This window comes from Netta rufina (assembly GCF_964035555.1).
Source record: "Netta rufina genome assembly, chromosome: 2".
NCBI classification, from domain to species: Eukaryota; Metazoa; Chordata; class Aves; order Anseriformes; family Anatidae; genus Netta; species Netta rufina.
Window position 1 is genome coordinate 63164269 of NC_140124.1, and position 20738 is coordinate 63185006.

At 42.2% G+C, this 20738-nt stretch overlaps 1 protein-coding gene across 2 annotated transcripts in view; it reads right to left on the reverse strand.

Moving 5' to 3' along the window:
* ELMO1 (engulfment and cell motility 1) overlaps positions 1-20738 on the reverse strand; it is a 332530-nt gene that overhangs the window by 249820 nt on the left and 61972 nt on the right. For both annotated transcript variants that reach the window (XM_084306854.1, XM_084306855.1), the window contains exon 6: positions 8008-8058. In XM_084306854.1, the coding sequence (XP_084162980.1) occupies positions 8008-8058 (51 nt within the window). The remainder of the gene's footprint in view (positions 1-8007; positions 8059-20738) is intronic.

The following is a 20738-nucleotide window of genomic DNA, read 5'->3' on the forward strand; positions in this document are numbered from 1 at the left end:
AATATCATTCAGGTGAGAATAATAAATAAATGTATAAAATCTGCCCAGCTGAGAACTGTTATGAAGGAATTAACAGAAACACAGTTGTTGAAGTAAATGTAAGATGGCATTGAGTGCTCTCCTGGTTAGAAAGGCAGGAAGACAAGAAACTTCTAGAATGTGTGCTGTTGAAGACCAAGCATTTCAAAAGGCTGTCAAGAGGCATAAGCTACATGTGTCTAATCTGAAATGACTTGCTCTAAGGACAGACAGAAAGAGGTTTTTTTTGGTTGGTTGGTTGGTTGTTTTTTGTTTTGTTTTGTTGTTCTCGATGGTTGTCCTTAGAGAACAGCAGTGCTTAAAAGAAGCAGCTTGATGGGATGACAGATTAAAAAGAAAACTAATGACCTAAATCCAAGATGTGACTTGATTAGAGCCCCAGATAGCCATCAGTCTACAACTTCCTCGTAAGGGGGTGTCGAGAGGCAGGAGACCTTTTCTCCATTAACACCAGTGACAGGACCCGTGGGAACAGGGTTAAGCTGAGGCAGGGGAAGTTTAGGCTTGACATCAGGAGGGGGTTCTTCACAGAGAGGGTGGTTGCACACTGGAACAGGCTCCCCAGGGAAATGGTCACTGCACCGAGCCTGTCTGAATTTAAGAAGAGATTGGACTGTGCACTTAGTCACATGGTCTGAACTTTTGGGTAGACCTGTGCGGTGTCAACAGTTGGACTTGATGATCCTTGAGGGTCCCTTCCAACTCAGGATATTCTATGATTCTATGATTCGGAGGTTAGGAATCCCACGAGCATCCTAACAAAGGGTTCTACTGATCAAATTATCACTTGTTTGGCACTGAAGATTTTGTGCATCAAACTTTGAAAGCAAGTTGATACACAGATGCCCACGAGGCTTCTGTACAGAACACAAAATACAGTAAGCCAGGGCAGAAGGGAAGACACACATTCCAAATGCAACCACAATCAAACACTGATGTGCTATGGAAGAAATCTGGACTGTATTGATTTTCTTGTCTGTGGCTGTTTTAAGATTATGTTATCCGTTTTCCTCTTTATTCTTTACAAAAAGCAAAAAATAATAATAATAAAAAAAAGAGTATTTTCATCTTCCCTGTAGATATTAGTCACATTTTTCATCTTTCTGCTAGAAAAAAAGACATCAGTAACTAGCAAATACATTTTTATTTTACTAACCAAATATGCACTTCCGTGATTTAAGTGACTTATCAACACTAATATCGACAAGTGTTGAAACTCTGTGGTGGTTTAAACTGCTACCTTCTCCTGGCTTGTTACTGCCACTTCACCGACGACTGCATACACGACAGCAAGCAATGGAGGAGCAGACACGTTACATAACCATCATTATATGCAAACCAGATTCAACAAACCCAGCAAGACTGGCTAGCATGTGATGCCAGGTAGGCAATGAGATTCCACTTTAATTAGCAAAGGCATTAATTTTTTAACATTTTTATATTAATACTCAGCAAGCACAATTTCTACCACCCAAAGCACTGTACAAATGTAATTCACAGAGCAGTCCTGTGCAACCACTACACGTAGTTAAGGAGGCAGAAACAGAGAAACAGGGAAATGGTCACGTCTAGAGCTGTGTGCTAAAACAGTGATAAAATCATTACAGATACATAGCTGTACATATTATGCAAATATGCCTAAAAGACGTTTATACAATCCGTAGCCACTTAGGAGTGTTTGAGAAGCAGTGCTTTTTTCCTACCCCTGCTTTTGAAATAATCATTTTTTCTTACTATTTAAAATATAACTTTGAAACCTGAACACATGACACTAAACCTTTATCTATTAAAAGACAGAAGACAACTCCACTTCCCAAATCTTCCTCTTGTATTAAGTGTAGACAAATATAAAAGTAGCTCAACGACCTCCACAATCAGTGCTCTTGGTATAAGGTTTAATAATAACTAATTCACCACTATATAACAAACGTAATCACAATCATAGACTTGATCTGCAAATATGCATGTATTTACCCAACTTAAAGGTTATTAAGTCGGTTGAACACAGATTAAGGCAACTGTAGATGAATTGTAGATCAGATTCCCTGACCTTTTACTCATTAAAGATAGAGGACTTCAATGCATAAGTAAAAATAAGTTGAAAAACCCACTCCTCCCTTATATGTGTCTTATATGGGTAGATCGTAGATGAAAAAACAAAACAAACAAAAAAATCAAAAACATGTTATTAAAATCTGTAAAAGCATTCTGGGAAAATACTATGATGACTGTTAGCAAACACCCCTATTGACATGATTGCTCATGCTAGAAATGCTAATACAGCTGCTACAAACAACTCACAGGTTTGAGAACTCAATCAATCAATCTCCAACCAGGGGAGAAACAAACAAACAAACAAACAAACAAAAACACATGATAAAAACAAATGATCAGGCACTGTAAATACTACATTAGAAATGGATACCCATTGACTCAATGTTAAAGGTATACGGTTCGTGGGCAAGCCATGTCTTCCTAAGTACCCAAGAAGCTACTTTAAAACAAACAGCTAGCGGTCCAATAATCAGTTCTGTTTCAAAATCATTAAATTAAAGGCAGAGGGAGAAAGAGAACAGTTCCCTGAGCTTAGTCTTCCCAGCATTTTAGCAGCCTTTCAAAATGATTAGTCATTACAATGAGGATTTGCAGGTTGGACTCCATTTGCTGCATTGCAGGACAGAGCTGTCCTTTTGGAACAGTCTCACACTCAGGAGCAATTACAGCTCATTTAAACACCTACCCATCATCCATGGGAATAAGGGTAGCACAAAATAGACAATAACAATCTGGCATTTCACCTGTCACATATGTTCAAATACAACAAAGATTGTTGCATAAAAAGCATTGAATGAGACCCCTCAGAAATGCAAATGGACAAGGGGGGGAAACAGGTCATGGAGAACAGCAAAAATGCGCAACAGCACATTCTTAACAAAGAATTGTTAAGAAAGATGATAGGATGGCAAAAAAATAAATGAGAAAGATGATATAGGAACAAAGATAATATGAGAGAAATTCAATCTGTATTCAAGTTACCTAGGAAACACAGTGTCTGTGTGGTGAGTGGTTTATAGAGGAAAAAATAGCATTGTTTAGAAAAAAACAGCCTTTCAGAGAATTGCACAAACTTAGCAAACAGACCTGCGGAAACAAAGAGGCAGTTCAAATTCCCACCAGGCCCAACGACTGGCGTTTGCAAAGTTCTAACTCAAAGAAGTCTAAAATAGACACGTCATAAATCTCTGAAGGCAAGCATTTATAATGGATTTAGCAGCACACCAGAACTGCAGTTTTGCTCTTGCAGTATTAACAATGACTTTCAGGGGAAAAAAAGGGACTTATACACACACCCGAAATTATCTAAATTTGAGATTCAAAAAGAGAAAGTATTTCATTTAGATAATGGGAAGTTGGATTTCTAATCTTAATTTTAAGGAAGCCAGCCCAAAAATACTGTTGTGTTTCTCCTAGCTTTCTCCTTCCCCTCACCCCACCATTTAAATCTTTAATAGTACCTATAATGGGTACATGAGCAATACACAACTTGAGACTAAAAGCAACAGAACTCAAAAGATCCTATCTTGTCCTTCTCACTCAACGCGGCTAGCAAACGTGACGCCCATCTACAAGAAGGGCCGGAGGGCAGACCCGGGAAACTACAGGCCTGTCAGTTTGACCTCAGTGCCAGGAAAGCTCATGGAGCAGATCCTCCTGAGAGTCATCATGCAGCAATTGCAGGGGAAGCAGGCGATCAGGCCCAGTCAGCATGGCTTTATGAAAGGCAGGTCATGCCTGACGAACCTGATCTCCTTCTATGACAGAGTGACACGCTGGGTGGATGAGGGAAAGGCTGTGGATGTGGTCTACCTTGACTTCAGCAAGGCTTTTGACACCGTCTCCCACAGCATTCTCCTCAAGAAACTGGCTGCTCTTGGCTTGGACTGGCGCACGCTTCGCTGGGTTAGAAACTGGCTGGATAGCCGGGCCCAAAGAGTCGTGGTGAATGGAGCCAAGTCCAGTTGGAGGCCAGTCACTAGTGGCGTCCCCCAGGGCTCGGTGCTGGGGCCGGTCCTCTTTAATATCTTTATCGATGATCTGGACGAGGGCATCGAGTGCACCCTCAGTAAGTTCGCAGATGACACCAAGTTAGGTGCGTGTGTCGATCTGCTCGAGGGTAGGAAAGCTCTGCAGGAGGATCTGGATAGGCTGCACCGATGGGCTGAGGTCAACTGCATGAAGTTCAACAAGGCCAAGTGCCGGGTCCTGCACCTGGGGCGCAATAACCCCAAGCAGAGCTACAGACTGGGAGAGGAATGGTTGGAGAGCTGCCAGGCAGAGAAGGACCTGGGAGTAATGGTGGATAGTCGGCTGAATATGAGCCAGCAGTGCGCTCAGGTGGCCAAGAAGGCCAACGGCATCCTGGCTTGTATCAGGAACAGCGTGACCAGCAGGGCGAGGGAGGTGATCGTCCCCCTGTACTCAGCTCTGGTGAGGCCGCACCTCGAGTACTGTGTTCAGTTTTGGGCCCCTCGCTACAAGAAGGACATCGAGGTGCTTGAGTGGGTGCAGAGAAGGGCGACGAAGCTGGTGAGGGGCCTGGAGAACAAGTCCTACGAGGAGCGGCTGAGGGAGCTGGGCTTGTTCAGCCTGGAGAAGAGGAGGCTCAGGGGTGACCTTATCGCTCTTTTTAGGTACCTCAAGGGAGGCTGTAGCGAGGTGGGGGTTGGCCTGTTCTCCCACGTGCCTGGTGACAGGACGAGGGGGAATGGGCTTAAGTTGAGCCAGGGGAGTTTTAGGTTAGATGTTAGGAAGAACTTCTTCACTGAAAGGGTTGTGAGGCATTGGAACAGGCTGCCCAGGGAAGTGGTGGAGTCACCATCCCTGGAAGTCTTCAAAAGACGTTTAGATGTAGAGCTTAGGGATATGGTTTAGTGGAGGGCTGTTAGCGTTAGGTTGGAGGTTGGACTCGATGACCTTGAGGTCTCTTCCAACCTAGAAATTCTGTGATTCTGTAACTCCAGCATGCAACTGTGAATGGGTATAGCCTGACTTTTGCTTCTGATGCTATTATACTATATGAAAAGTAAGAACTAGAAATGCATTTTAATTTCCTGCAGCCTTCAGAGCTGGCCGTAACTATTCCTCCCAACTCTTCAAAAAAGTTTCCTCAAAAGGCTTGTGAAGTTCAAGACAGATTTTGCTTGCCCACGATAGCCAAAAAGTAGAAAGCTTGGACCTCTCTGAAGCTACATGGACACATCCCAGGCACCAGATAATTTGTATGGGGCTCCTCTTCACTTCTTTTAATCTTTCTTTTCTTTCTTTCAAATTCCCCAACCTCTACACAGTGTTTTTGCTACTATTTTCTTTGTCTGAGGGGAGGAGGAGATAATTTCAGCTTTATACTGATACAGAGTGGGGGGGGAGAAAGGAAAAAAATAGAATCTTAATATTATCACAGGATGAGAAAAACATTTTCTACCTGGAAGCTAGGAAAGCATCATTCCCATATTGCACAATTATATCTTTCAGCCTGCACTTTACATTATCTCCTCCATCTACAGTTGCTTTCACATAGAATTTCAGAGGAAAAAATGGAAACAGATGGCCTGTTAGCTTCTCAGGGTTAAATACAAACATTGTGTGGGTCACCACTCTAAAAACCACAGCTTGGAAGCCTTTAATCTATCTATTTTAGGTACCTCTATGATGACCACTTCAGCAGTACCTTCAAAGCAAAGACACTATTCTAGTACGGGAACATTCAGAACTTTATTTTACCTCTATTTAAAGAATACAAATACTCTTTAATCTGACAAAAAACAACCCAGACCTTTAAAACCTGCATCCAAGTTACTTCCCTGATTATGGGGAAAAGTTAACCAAAAAAAAAAAAAAAAAAAAAAAAAAGATAATAAGCCCTGGTTTAGTGATAAATGTCAATACTGACAACTAGAAACTAGAGCGGCCTTCTAGCTCATAACAGGATGGCAGATTAGGATCCCTGCATCACTCTTAACTGTAGGCTTGTGCAAGCATGGTCCCTAACTTGGTAGAAAATGGGTAACAGCCCAATATCCTAAGGAGCCCTGTCTTGGCTGACTGAACCTAAGGCAGATGACCAAAGAAACAGAACAAGCACAGGAGAATCTTATGCAAGGCCCTGCCTTCCGGCCCACAGCTATTAGTAGAAAGAGTTATAAATCCAAAAGTTATCTTCTGTTTGAAGGTCACATTTCCAATTGCACAGGTGACCATGCAGACAGACAGCTATTTCCACAGATGCGTCAAAGCACAGCCTCAGTTCAGTTTTGCATGGTGCAACTCATTGTGGATTTTGTGATGGGGAAGGATTCCATGAGTCATCTCATACTGTCACTCCACGTTGTGGTTACACAGAAGAATGATGCAGTGCATTTGGACCACACTGATTCCTGATGAACCACAGATGTTGTTTTGCTTTCACGACATCCCACATCTGGCCAGTAGATAGCCCTTTTTCAGTGGAGTGGATATTTGGATATTTGTTCTTACAAGTCCCAAAGGTTAGGAGCTGGTGCCAGGGCTTTCTGTTTCTTAGGAAGCTCCACCAGATGGGGTTTACTCCACAGGTAAGTGGTTTCTCATGTACAAGGCTGTTCTGATGACATATAGCAAGAAGCTTTGGAGTCAGACTGGCAACAGCAGCTTAAGACCATGGCTCTTACTCCTACAGCTGTAAAGCTCTGTATATGACCGTGGAAAAGATGACAAAGGATAATGGAAATCTCTTGTCTTTGTTCAGACAGCTGCTGCTTAGGTGTGCTTTCTGTTAAGAGGACACACTCACGTAGATACACTTAACCAAAAACTTCAGAGGCATGCATGTGTTTTCATAATGGCTTCTTCAATTTCTGTGTATACACAAACATTCATTACAAACTCAGTCACCTCCTAAGCTTAGTATAAATCACCGTCAAGATAAGCATGCTGGGGACAAGTGGAAATGCATATGGTATCTGGAGGACCTAGGAAATTTTTAGCAACATACATCTCTTTTTTTTTTACATTGACGGTAGGTCCTACAGCTGAAAAGTGACCCGTCCAGTATGTATCTCCATATGACTTCTAGATAAACAAGATTTTGCATCTGACACCACTCTTAACAGGTTCAACAGAAGCCAAATTTAAAGCACCACAGCTCTGTCTTCCTTGCTTAAATGAGCTGCAGTACACGGGGGCAGATTTTGGACATAAGAATGCAATGATTCTGCAGAAGCTAAAACACCACCACAAAGAGGTAAACCATTTTAATGGCACACTATGCTTGTCAGTAAGGAAATGTGATTGCTGCTGCCAGACAAATACATCTTCTGGGACTAATAGTGGCTTTCAGCACGTGGCAACAGCATGGTTCAACTCAGCAGGAAAACAGGCCATTACAAGGCAACCAGCAACTCTGCTATGCTTTTTGAGGAGCTGGCAACGAGGTGGTATTGAAAAAATAAAGACAAAACAGTAAAATCTCAACATTATAGCTGCTGCTCAATCAGTAGAAACCCCAACAACAGGAAAGCTCTGACCTGCACTGCCCAGAAGAGCTCTCCCAGATCCAACCCTCAGGCTTTTCTCTTGGCTCAAAGCTCTTGGGCAGGACAGGAGAACATGAGTAATGCTGCAGTTCCAGCAGGGAAGCAGAGGTATCTTGGACATGAAAGCTCTTCCCAGTGGAAGAGAAGAAGCAAAAGACAAAGAACACCCAACTGTGACAACCCTGCCACAAAATTTGACTAGAGAGACACCACCCCAGCCCACAACTCAAAAAAAAAGATCAACACAGTCTTCTTGTGACCACACCATCACTGTCCTTTGTAGGGGGATTGTGGGATACGGTGTAGCTAAAGCCTGAAAATATATAACTTGCTTCACAGTGATTCTACTAATCAAATCTTTACTTTGAAGGGAGAGAAGAACAGAATGGTAACTTACTGGAGACGTTGTTAACCGAAGGATTGCTCCATTTTTTATCTCATTACGATTCTGAAAGAGAAAAAAAAAAACACAAAGATTTCCTTAAGACATATAAAAAGATGAAACGTGCATTAAATAGAATGCCACACTAAAATAGCAACGGTACTTTCCCTTGTCTATGTGCAAAAGCTTCCCCCTTCCACATGTGAGCTAACATGCATGCAGTATGTTCCTGATTTAGGCATACTAACATTAGCTTCAAGAAATAGGTGGCTATTCATATGATATTTAACAGATCTAAACCCTTTTGAGAATGACTTCATATTTTGCAAAGTTTAGCTTCCACTGGCAACTTCTAAATATTTGTTTGAAATATACTGTCCATGGTGTCTGGCTCTGATACTGTGCCACATAGTTGAGGAGTTCGTAAGTTTGCTGAAACCTGTCATTAAACATCTGCAGGACTTAAGTTTTATCCCACTGGCTCTCTGTTTTCTATAACAAGAACATGCTGACTTAAACCACTGGAACCAACCACTGAGTTCTGCCACCACAACCTTGCATTCTCCCTCAAATTAAATACAAAATAAATAAAAAAAAAAAAAAAGCCCTGCTGTTAGTGGTAAGTAAAGTTCAAACATGCCATAGGCCATTCTCCTTACCCTGCTGACGGAAAGAGAAGGCATTAAACATTTTCTCTTTGTTAATCTCACATAAGATGTTCAATTAAACTAAAGCTACGTGTAGATGAAAAAGTTACCGTGGCACAAGTTATGGTGTATGCTTACAGTGTCCTCACAACATTATGGCCAGTGCCCGTGTGCATGGCCTTACCCTGTGGTAAGCATGAGGGAGACGTGCACCTCTATCAGTAAGCTCCCTTCTGTTCACCACAGGTCAACATTGCAGAGGTACCCAGCACAATGAGCATGCTAACAGGTACTGGCCACCTCTGCACAATGCAACACACACTCACAGATGCATTCACGGTTCATTAGTTTGTTCATGGGCCAATATCCTCATTTGTCAAAGGTATGTGAGGAATCCCTAACAGTTTGAGAGCTAAGAGTTCATTTTGTTCTAAAAACCACAGTGCAGGCTTTCTGCAGACTGATGTTTACACAAATAAATCAAGGTGTATTTCTTCTCAGGCAACTTCTCCCAATTTCATTTAATCCTTACAGCTCACAGTTAGACAAACCTCAAATCCAAAATGCTAAAAACAGGATAAATCTTGCTTGAAACCAGGTCAAGCAGTCCCAAAATAAAACTCCAGTACATTGTCTCTTTCTTGGTACCTAAGTCCTCTGTGGGATTGGTTCTAGCAAACCCGCAAGATCACCCTCCGCCCACAACATTTCTTCACTCTAAATGAAATACTTAAAGTGTCAGACGACACAGTGGATACAAGAGAGACATTTTTTATGGCATCATTGCTTACATATGCAGCTAACTCATCTGAGCCCCTAGCAGTCTCCTCCTGATAGTGTCATTGCCTTCCTGCCAGAACAGCCCAATGGATGTGAGCCAGACTCTACTCCAGAGAGGGGTAAAAAAAAGTAAATAAATAAAAGGTGAGTGGCTAATTACACAGCAGAGATGACACTAAAAAAGTGCCAGATTTGCTCCTCCTGTAGTAAAACAGCATCAGACAAAGCTACACCTCATCACGTCTAAGGAATCTGTATGAGGTGGCAAGAGTGAATTTGTGTGGTTAAACCCAAATCAATGTTGAAGCAAACTCACTTTCCAAACACTTGTGGCAGCTTAAACTGTTACCACCTCCTGATTTGTGGAATTGAATATGAGTAATTGCTTCAAGACACAGTTGGCATAGGCTAACTTCATCTCAATCAACATCTTAGGCTAAATCACTGGACATCAGTTGGGTTAGGCTACAGTATACATGTATGCACGTGCACATCGAGTTACATCAGTTTTACTTTTAAGGCAGCAAATCCCAGCATGCAACAACGTTAAAAAACAGAGAATCAGATAATACTTAAACAGCTTAAACCGTACCAATCACATGCATGCATAAATAAATAAATAAATAAAATAAAAGTGAAGGACAACAAGGCAATCAGGCCCAGCCAGCATGGGTTCATGAAATGTAGTTCCTGCTTGACAAATCTGATCTCCCCCTATGATATGATGACATGTTTAGTGGACAAGGAAAAGGATGTGGTCTATAGCAAAACATTTGGTACTGTTTCCCACAGCGTTCTCCTGGAGAAACTGCCTGCTCCTGGCTTGGACAGAGGTATTGTTCATTGAGTGAAAATCTGGCTGGGCAGTCTGGCCTAAAGGGCCACAGTGAATGGAGTTAAATCCAGTTGGAGGCTGTTCACCAGTGGTATCCCCCAGGGCTCAGCACTGGGGCTGGTTCTGTTTAACATTTTTATCAGCACTCTTGATGAGGGGATTGAGTGCACCCTCAGTGAGTTTGCAGACACCACGTTGGGCAGGAGTGTTGACCTCCACTTGAGGGTAGGAAGGCTTTGTAGAGGGATCTGGATAAGCTGGATTGATGGGCCACATCCACTTGTATCACTTGTATGGGATTCAACAAGGCTTAAGTGCTGGGTGCTGCACTTGGGTCATAACAACCCCATGCAGACGTATAGGCTTGGAGAAGAGTGGCTGGAAAGTTGCCAGCAGAAAAGGACCTGGGGGTGCTGGTTGACAGTGGGATGAACATGAGCCAGTGGTGTTCCTCGGTGGCTGAGAAGGCCAGTGCCATCCTGGCCTGCATCAGAAATCATGCGGCCAGCAAGAAGGGATTGTCCTCCTGTACTCAGCTCTGGTGAAGCCACACCTGGAGCGCTGTGCTCAGTTTTGGGCCCCTGACCACACAAAAGGTTTGGGTTGCTTGAGTGTGTGCAGAGAAGAGCACCAAAACTGGTGAAGAGAAAACCAGAGGGGTGAGGAGCAGCTGGGGGTGCTGGGGGCTGCTCGGTCTGGAGAGGAGGAGGCTGAGGGCAAAGCTCCCCACTCTCCACAGCTGCCTGACAGGAGGCTGCAGCCAGGAGCAGCGTGTTGCTCTCCTTGCTCAGGAGACAAGCGATAGGATGTGAGGTGACAGCCCCAGGCTGCACCAGGGGGGTTTGGGCTGGGTGTCAGGAAGGATTTCCTCTCAGAGAGCGTGGCCAGGCCTTGGAAGGGGCTGCCCAGGGAGGTGGCGGGGTCTCCAGCCCTAGAGGTATTTAAGAGACGTATGGATGTGGCGCTTAGCAACATGGTTAAGAGGTGGTAGTGTTAGGTTGATGGTGGACTTGATGATCTTAAGGTCTTTTCCAACCTAAATGATTGTATGGTTCTATGAAAAGTGAAAGTCCACTAATATCATTATGAAAGTGTTGGAGCTAAGTAAATAGACTGTTCTTAAACAAATAAAGAGCACCCACGCAGGTTTATTCTTTCAGCAGAATAACTTTAAGCACAGAGTTTCTCATGTTTCCTGTTACAATTAACGTGAACTACCAAATGAGATGAACAAATGAGTTTGTGGTTTAACAAGTTAAGTCACTTCATCTGGGCCACAACAAGCATATGTGCAAACACTCTTAGTCCGTTGCAAACACAAGTTAGACTAAATCTGAAATGCTCTCTACGCAGTCAAGTAAACAAGTTAAAACAAAAAAACTAATTACATAAATCCACAACCAACCTAAACAAATGAGAAAGATCTTGTTAAAAAACACCCTATTCTCTCCACAGTTCAACGAATTTAAAACGAGCATAAAAAGGGAAGCTGATAACCTCACTGAAATTCAGATACCACAAACAGACAAACAAGGGCAGTACTATTCTCCAGAGTGACTGTATGTCAGCAGGTGCTATATAAAATAGCACGGGAATAAGAGAACACACAGTACATAAAAGCGTCCTTGGAAGTTTTGTTTAGGGTCTTTCTGTTTATTTACCAAGATGAATCTGAAACACCACATACTCCAAATTCCACCACAGGTCTGAGCCCACAGCCCACAAGACCTTTCTCTAATCACCCCTGGCTCACAGCAAAACACATCAGTCTGTCCTGTGCAGTGCATTCAGTTGCTGCTATCACCAGCAGCTAGTCTTCAATTTCCAATTTAGACAAAGGCTTAAGGAAAACTGACAGTGCCTTTTATATGTAAGTTTTCACAGTATCAAGTTTCTAATGCAGCAGGCTAGCCAAACCTTGCAAAGAGTTAGATATTCCCCAATCAAAAATCCAATTTTGTTTATCCATGCTACATAATGACTGAAGCGCCTACCACGAAACAGCATCTAAGTGTACAATTAAGCCAAGAGGATTTCCTACATGAACTGTGTGGTGCAGTATTCAGCATGCCAGTTAATTGCAATCGCAACATTTATACACAGTTAATCTGCTTAGCATTAGGGACAGCATCCTGTGGATTGCCTTAACAGAATAACAGAATGTCATTCCAACACAGCAGCCTGCCTTTAGTAATCGCCCTTGTATGCACCACAGCTATTCAGGACAGGGCACACCACCACCTGAGGGGCCAGGGTAGACCCCTTCCAGGATATTTCTGATCTCATGTGTACATTGTTTGTAGATGTTGTTCATGATGTCAATCTGTATTAGGAAAGCTTATTCCTGAGCAGAAAGTAACTACTTAAACATCACTATCCAAAATGCCCCTAAAGAAACTCTACAACAAGAAAATAGACTTGTTATGTTACCTAGGCCTAAGACAGCAGTTATATTATGGATACAAATAAGCTCCACTTGAAATATTACACCTTGCAAGAACACACACTCACAAGATTTTATTCTAACCAAATACATAGCATTTCCAAGCACCATATATTTGCATGACACTTTCCAAGCTGAGTTTTCAACAGACATGCAAATACAATCGCAGAAATACAAAAACTACAAAACACTGCAGGAAGTAGAAGATACCTGGACTGTTTGCTTTGTGTTCTCTTTTTAGGGCCATCTGACTTCCACATCCACTGGCTGGAGCAACACAAACCTATGCTATCTGCCATCAGATTATGTTCCTTCCCAAAGATTTGCCTTTATTGTGCCACAGACAATTTTGTCCAAATCACATGCAGAAGGCTTGCATTTAAACAGCAAGGTTAGCAGAGAATTAGGAGTCCACCAAACCCTGACTAAAGGATGAAGGTATGTGCATTTGCTTTCAAAAATTCCTATCAAAACAGTCAAATCATTTACTCAGAGTTTTTCTGGAGACACACTTTGGAAAACGTATCAAGTAAAACTGAGGTTTATTTTGCCATGTATTTGTCTTATCACTTTAATAACCTGTTACACCCAGCAAAATGCCTCATGATTCAGCCCACTGCAATTGATTGGAATGGAATGTTTGCTTAACATATTTGAGGATGACCTACAAGCGTTGGTTCCTGTGGTTATAGCTCACTCAGCATTATTTTTACCCTTGACCAGTTTTCTTCACAGACACCTCTAGCCAAGCTAAATAATAATAGCCAAGAAATTCAGAATTCTTTACATATTTACATTAAGTAGTTAATTGTTCCCTATTTCCACACTACTGTTATTTTGTTACATCTTCCTTCAAGCTGACCCAGCAATAAAAAATTAGAGCTATGAATTATACTTGATGTTACAGAGTTATCAAGTCTAACGTTTTTACCGGGATGAGTATGGGCAAGTAGTAAAGAAGAGCAAAAATGCTGCATAAGTTTTGTTGATACATAATGATAATTAAAGTTACAACTCAGGAGAAGTGGAGTCCATGCTGACAAGCCTCCCTTAAATCATTGACTCAAAGTGTTGCAGAAGCCAGCAAACATCGAGTATCACAACTGCTGTTGTGAACTAGCCAGAGAGCTTTTTTTGCCATGACACAAGAAATTGTGGCAAAGGTAGACAAAGGTCTGGATCACTGCAACTGTTCAATTTACAACATAGCCTCCAAATAGTTGTCTTTTCAGATCAGAAGGTGTGATGAACCACAATGCAGGGGCCTTGCAGGAGTATGGGGCTGGGAAAGAGCATTGCTCATGCTAGCTTCACTGCTAGAGACAGAGGATGTGGTGACTCTAAACCTTGCATCAGAGCAACTATTGGGAATACAAGCTTACTCGCTGAGGGGTTTTGTGAGCCAGTTCCAAACTATGTTCAGCCCATGATGATAATGGTGCCATTTTTAACATTGTCTTTTAAATATAAGGACATTTCATTCATCTGCTTATTGATAACAGTCTATTCTTAGTCAGTCACAATTTCATCGCTTTTTTTTTTTTTTTTTTTTATCTTATGCCTTTGAGGACTCCCTATGCTTTTTAATTCTTCTTTCCTACCACCTTCATCATAGAATCACTTAGGTTGAAAGCGACCCCAAGGATCACCCAGTTCCAACCCCCCTGCCATAGGCAGGGACACCCCCCACTGGACAAGGTTGCCCAAGGCCCCATCCAGCTTGGCCTTGAGCACCTCCAGGGATGGGGCATCCACAACTTCCCTGGGCAACCTGTGCCAGTGCCTCACCACCCTCTGAGTGAAGAATTTTGTCCTTATAACTAGTCTAAATCTACTCTCTTTCATTTTAAAGCCATTCCCCCTTGTGGTATCACTACACTCCCTGACAGAGTCCCTCCCCACCATTTCTGTAGGCCCCTTTAAGTACTGGAAGGCCGCTATAAGGTCTCCCCAGAGCCTTCTATTCTCCAGCCTGAACAACCCCAACTGCCTCAACCTGTCTTCTGAGGAGAGGTGCTCCAGCCCTCTGGTCACCCTCACAGCCATCCTCTGGACATGTTCCAATACATCCATGTCCTTAACATAGAATTATTCAGGTTGGAAAAGACCTCTAAGATCATAAAATACTATCTTTAACATAATACTGACAAGTCCACCACTAAACCGTGCTACAAACCTATACCTAAATGTTTCTTGAAGACCTCCAAGGATAGTGGTGACTCAACCACTTCCCTAGAAAGCCTATTCCAACGCCACATGACCCTTTCAGTAAAGAAATTTCTCTTGATATCCAATGTAAATGTCCCTAGTGCAACTTGAGGCCATTTCCCCTCATCTTATCACTTGGTGGTTCCACAGGCCCACCTCTCAAACCTGTCCAGGTCCCTCTGGATGGCATCCCTTCCTTCCAGCACGTCAACCGCACCACACAGCTTAGTGCCATTGGCAAACTTTCTGAGGGTGCACTCAGTCCCACTGTCCATGTCATGATGTTAAGATGTTAAACAGCAACAAAACCAGTAGCAACCCCTGAATAATGCCATTCATAACTGGTTTCCACTTGAACACGAAGTCATCAACCACAATTCTTTGAGTATAACCACCCAGACAATCCTTATGCACCGAGTGGTCCCGCTGTCACATCCATGTCTCTCCAATTTAGAGACAAGGACCTCATACAAGACAGTGTCAAATGCTTTGACCAAGTCCAGGTAGATGACATCAACTGCTCCTTTTCATCCCTATGTGCTTGTTGCATGAAATGGAGGAGAGCAGATGCTGAGTTCCCTCCATTTGTTTTGAGAGACTTTTGTGCGATTCTGCAAAGGGAGTTGCCTTCATTTTTGCTTTCGTTATCATTACTCAGCTCCTTGCTGTGTTTGCAGACAGGACATCTTTCTAATTCCTGCCTTCCCCAAGCTGGGTGGAGTCACTAGTATTTGTTCTTCTTCAGAGGTGCTTTTGCTTGTGACCCAATTTTTGCTGAATACAACTTGCAATTGTACAGTCATGTGAAATTCCACCATGCCATTACAATCTCCCTGTGTGGGAGTATATGCAAATGATAGGACAAGAACTGAACCACTTATAGGGTTGAGGTTTTTTGGAGGTTGTTGGTGGTGTTTTGTTTTGTTTCGTTTTTTTCCATTCACATTTTAAGCACTTATCTGTTCTCATTGATCAACTGAATTTCACTGAGATAAATACTAAGAATTTTCACTTTCATGTCTGATTTCAATCCAGACTTGAACTGGACCAAACTATGTCCAGCCTTTCCTTTTCTCTACATTCAGTGTGACATGGTATTCCCCTCATATTCTTAAACTTCTTACTGTTTTGGGGCACCTGCAAGATCTTTCAGAAATTGCTAACACTACAGGTAGCAGACAAGATCAGACTGGCCATGCTCCTTCCTGCTTGCTGCTAATACTACCCTATGGACTCCAGCAATAAACAGTGGACATCGGTGTATTTCTTCAGTAGGCAGAAGCAAAATTTGAGTATCTATGTGTTAAATGACTTTCAATCCTACTTCATTCAGGCTGATTTCAGGAACAGTAGTCATCCTTATCTAGCAAGTTAGTCCAAGTTTTTAGGACTTACTTTTTAGGACTTTTGGCTCAGGCTAAATTTTCCAAAGAAAAACAAAATCATTGTGTCCTGTCAACCTGCTAAACTTTCTGTCCCACTATGAACAACTTAATTCTTCTTTTGCTTGCCTCCTTTTTAAGCATGTGGTATAGCAATATATTTAGTTATGTATTTAGTTCCACATCAAGACTGATGAGAACCAACAAGTGTGGTTTTTTTGGTTTGTTTTTAAGGCTGCATACACGTTTATTCTTCTGAAAAAAAAATAATGTCATTTTGCCTCACGTATAATCAACTAAAAAGGAAAGGCTCTGAAAATATGTTTGTTATAGCAATTGAATGTAGGTACAAGTACACCACAAGCACTGTGTAACTGTTCCAGTTCAGCTGATACGAAGCAGGTCTGTATAAGATCCATTTGACAGAAAAATCATAGAATCATAGAATATCCTGAGTTGGAAGGGACCCTCAAGGATCATCAAGTCCAACTCTTGACACCGCACAGGTCTACCCAAAAGTTCAGACCATGTGACTAAGTGCACAGTCCAATCTCTTCTTAAATTCAGACAGGCTCGGTGCAGTGACCATTTCCCTGGGGAGCCTGTTCCAGTGTGCAACCACCCTCTCTGTGAAGAACCCCCTCCTGATGTCAAGCCTAAATTTCCCCTGCCTCAGCTTAACCCTGTTCCCGCGGGTCCTGTCACTGGTGTTAATGGAGAAAAGGTCTCCTGCCTCTCGACACCCCCTTACAAGGAAGTTGTAGAATGTGATGAGGTCTCCCCTCAGCCTCCTCTTCTCCAGGCTGAACAGGCCCAGTGACCTCAGCCGTTCTTCGTACGTCTTCCCCTCCAGGCCTTTCACCATCTTCGTAGCCCTCCTCTGGACACTCTCCAACAGTTTCATGTCCTTTTTATACTGTGGTGCCCAGAACTGCACACAGTACTCGAGGTGAGGCCGCACCAGTGCAGAGTAGAGTGGGACAATCACCTCCCTTGACCTACTAGCGATGCCGTGCTTGATGCACCCCAGGACACGGTTGGCCCTCCTGGCTGCCAGGGCACACTGTTGGCTCATATTCAACTTGCTGTCTATCACGACCCCCAGATGTTCTTTAACTCCTCTTCATACTTGAACAACCACCCATTTAGAGGGATGGATGGTTTTACAAGGTGCAGTGAACAAACATCATAGCCCAACGCTAAATGGGGATGGTTCTGACTTCTCTCCTTCCCCATGAAATCCTGCAACCTCCAAAATGCTGGCTATAGTACTTTTTGGACAACTTTTCAGAGTGGTGGAGGAGAGGAGAATCATCTCATACCTTTTTAATTCATCATATCTGCTTAACAAAAAGTCTGCATGATCTAATATAAGGGATGGTGCAAGACCCTTGAATCATGTCCAGGGAAGGATTGGAGAGAACCAGTCAAAACCCCAGATCAATAAATTCTCAGCTGGGTTTGTTCACACATGGGCTCATCAAGTAGTTATACAACTGTTTATACAACACAAAAATGGAGGCAGGAAAATGAAAGAGACTGAAAAGCAAAACTGTACTTTATCATAGCAAACTGTGATTTTATTTGGCAAGACCAACTTCAAACCGCCACCTTGGCTTAGGTCTTCAGATTTTTATCTCAGTAACAGCATTTGCTTAAGGAGCTACAGCTCCTGCACTGACCCCTCTTTGCTAGGGGTAAATGCATCGGGTAAACTGCATCAGAAAACTGATTTCAACTTAGCAAAAACCCACACGTTGTTTTTAGTTGTTGTTCTGTTGTTGTTTTAAATGTCCGTTCCACTTCCCTGTTCTCACTTCCCCACATGATCTCACCAACAATACTATGTGCCCAGCTAAGTCTATCATTTCCTGATGTTTACTTTGCAGGGTGCTGCTCTTATATTTCCAACTTATCAGAGGACGATGGTGCTGCTTGTTATCTGGCTCCTGCTTCCGTCTTATTGGGACAACTCTGTGGTTACTTGAATTGGGGAACCGATGCAGGTTAAAAATATCTTGCAACTTTTTTTTCTGCAATCCATAAGAAGGATGTCTGCCTACAGTGTAATAGCTCTGGTGCTTTGCAGAACAAATGGTACCTAATGATGTTGTCTTGGTAGATCACTCCACCTGAAGATGAGTAAATCATGCAAAGTAGGGACTTTTTTTTTTCTTTTTTTTTTTTTCTTTTTTTTTTTAAATAAAATGGTGCAGTTTCAACAGTATTCAAGCTGGGGTAAGTGTAGGTTGCTGGAGAAAATGGTAGTTCAGCTTTTTTCATTCCCTTCTCTAGTACCTCAGTGACTGTATTGCTAGAAAGTGAGTTAGTTGAAATAATGGATCAGGCAGAAGAAAGGTCTGGATTTTTTCCTCCTTTTTGTAAAAGAAGTGGGGGAGGAAGAGGAAATTTTCAGATTAAATGATTGACTGTACTGCTGCATGGCTGTAGATCTCAGGTAAGGAGAGTGTTGGTAGCCCACATGCTAGAAGGTTATGCGCAGAATCACGCTGTTTGCAGGTTGTAGAATTGTACAGGATCAGGTACACCCTGTAACCCTAACATGGGTGCAACTTGGTTTATTTACTAGCTTCTGCAGTCTTTGTATAGGGGTAGTTAAACAGTATGCAGAAACTGCTAGCGATTCATGTTTTTTCAAGGAGCATGCTATCCTTTAATTCTGAAGTGAAGAACTGTAAGATATTCCCTGTTTCCAGCAGCTTCTTGGAAAATGAATATTATTACAGGATTAACTACCTCAGTATTTCTTCTAAAACACTAGAGGCCTGTCATGCCAAGACATACAATGTTGATAATTGCATCCATATCTTTTAACTCTCACCTTATTAAAGCTTTTGGTGACCAAAAATGAACCCCCCAAAAAATTGCTACCAAGTCAGCCTATTGTAATATCAAACCCCATATTCTACCTCCAGCTGTAAGAAGAGCAAATGCCACTCAGGATCATGATCTGACTGTTTTCACTCTCTTCATGCTTCCACAGCAACCACATTTGTTGCACTACATATTTTTGAGGCTACATCTATACTTCGTCCATGCCTGCTTTTACAACCTTTTGTGACAGCAAGTTCAAGATGTTCATCGGCTGCTGCATGAACCTTCATCTGTTTTAAACTGACACCCTAACTGCTTTCATCAAGCACTCCCTACTTCTCATCTTGCAGATTTCATAATGGCAGCTCCACATTCAGCTTGTCCACTACTTTCCTGACTTGGTAAATGTTGATCCTGACCCCTCCTGACATTTTTCTCACCAAACTGAGGAAACTTTGCATTGTGAGGCAGCTGCTCAATCCCATTAATCATTTCACTTGCCTTTTTATGTATTTTATCTGACAGTACCACGTTCTCCTTAAGATGTGACAATGAGGCATACCCTTAAATGCACTGCACAGAGCCACTCAGCCGCCTTTCCCCAAATTCCTAGTTTTGCCACCAAAGAACACAATGGACAAATACCCAAGCTGTGGTTTTCAGCCCAAGAACACTTTTAGCATATACAATTATACAGCCATTTTCTACTCCTCATATGACATTTTCTGTCCTCTAACTGAGCTTGCCCAGTCTATAGTGTTCCTGAGTTGTTACACCTGATATACACTAGCATCTATTCAACTACAACTTGGACAGAATGATGCAAAGGTGACTTTTTTTTGTTCTCTACTGTACAGCACCTAGCACAATATGATCCTGATTCAAGAGGCAGGCTTTTAGATGTTTGAGCTATCAGGGAACTCCTCTTCTCCCTGATAACAAACGCCTTAAAAATATATATAATAATACACATCATAATGCAATACTAGTCAAAGACATTATGATTAAAACACCAACTAGACTTGAGCTTAGGCACTATGCCTGCTTGATTTTCTTGTTCACATAACTTCTTTCATTTCTGACATTTTTTAAAAACAACTGCCAAAATAAATCATTAAATTTTCCACTGCCCTTTCAGGGGCACAGATATAGCCAAACCAGAACCCAGGAGGCAGCAGTCCAGACTGCAGCTCCTGTGACAAGCCTCATCTCCAGGAGGAATACAGCCTGGCTCAAGATTTGTTAGAAGCCTGCCTTTAATACAGTCTGAGGGAGTTATTGTTACTCCTGTAGAGGCATTTTTTTCCAAATACAATAATAAATAAAAAAGAAAGAAAGAACTGTATGGGTGTTGTTTTTATTTATCTATGGCATAATCAGGAAATATAGGTCAGCTACAAAAGATAAAGAGTTCTGTGTATGACAACCAAAACACAGATGCTCTGTTTGTCACCCAAAACAAAAACATAATTGTAAGCCATGTGTTGCCAGTCCCCCATTTATAACATTTTCACTTCAAAGTTTCTTGTTACCTTGTACAAGATTTCCCTAATTGCTTTTCTTTCTGTTAATTTTAAAAGTAGTGATATTTTAAAGTCATCCCTACCTGCAAGGCC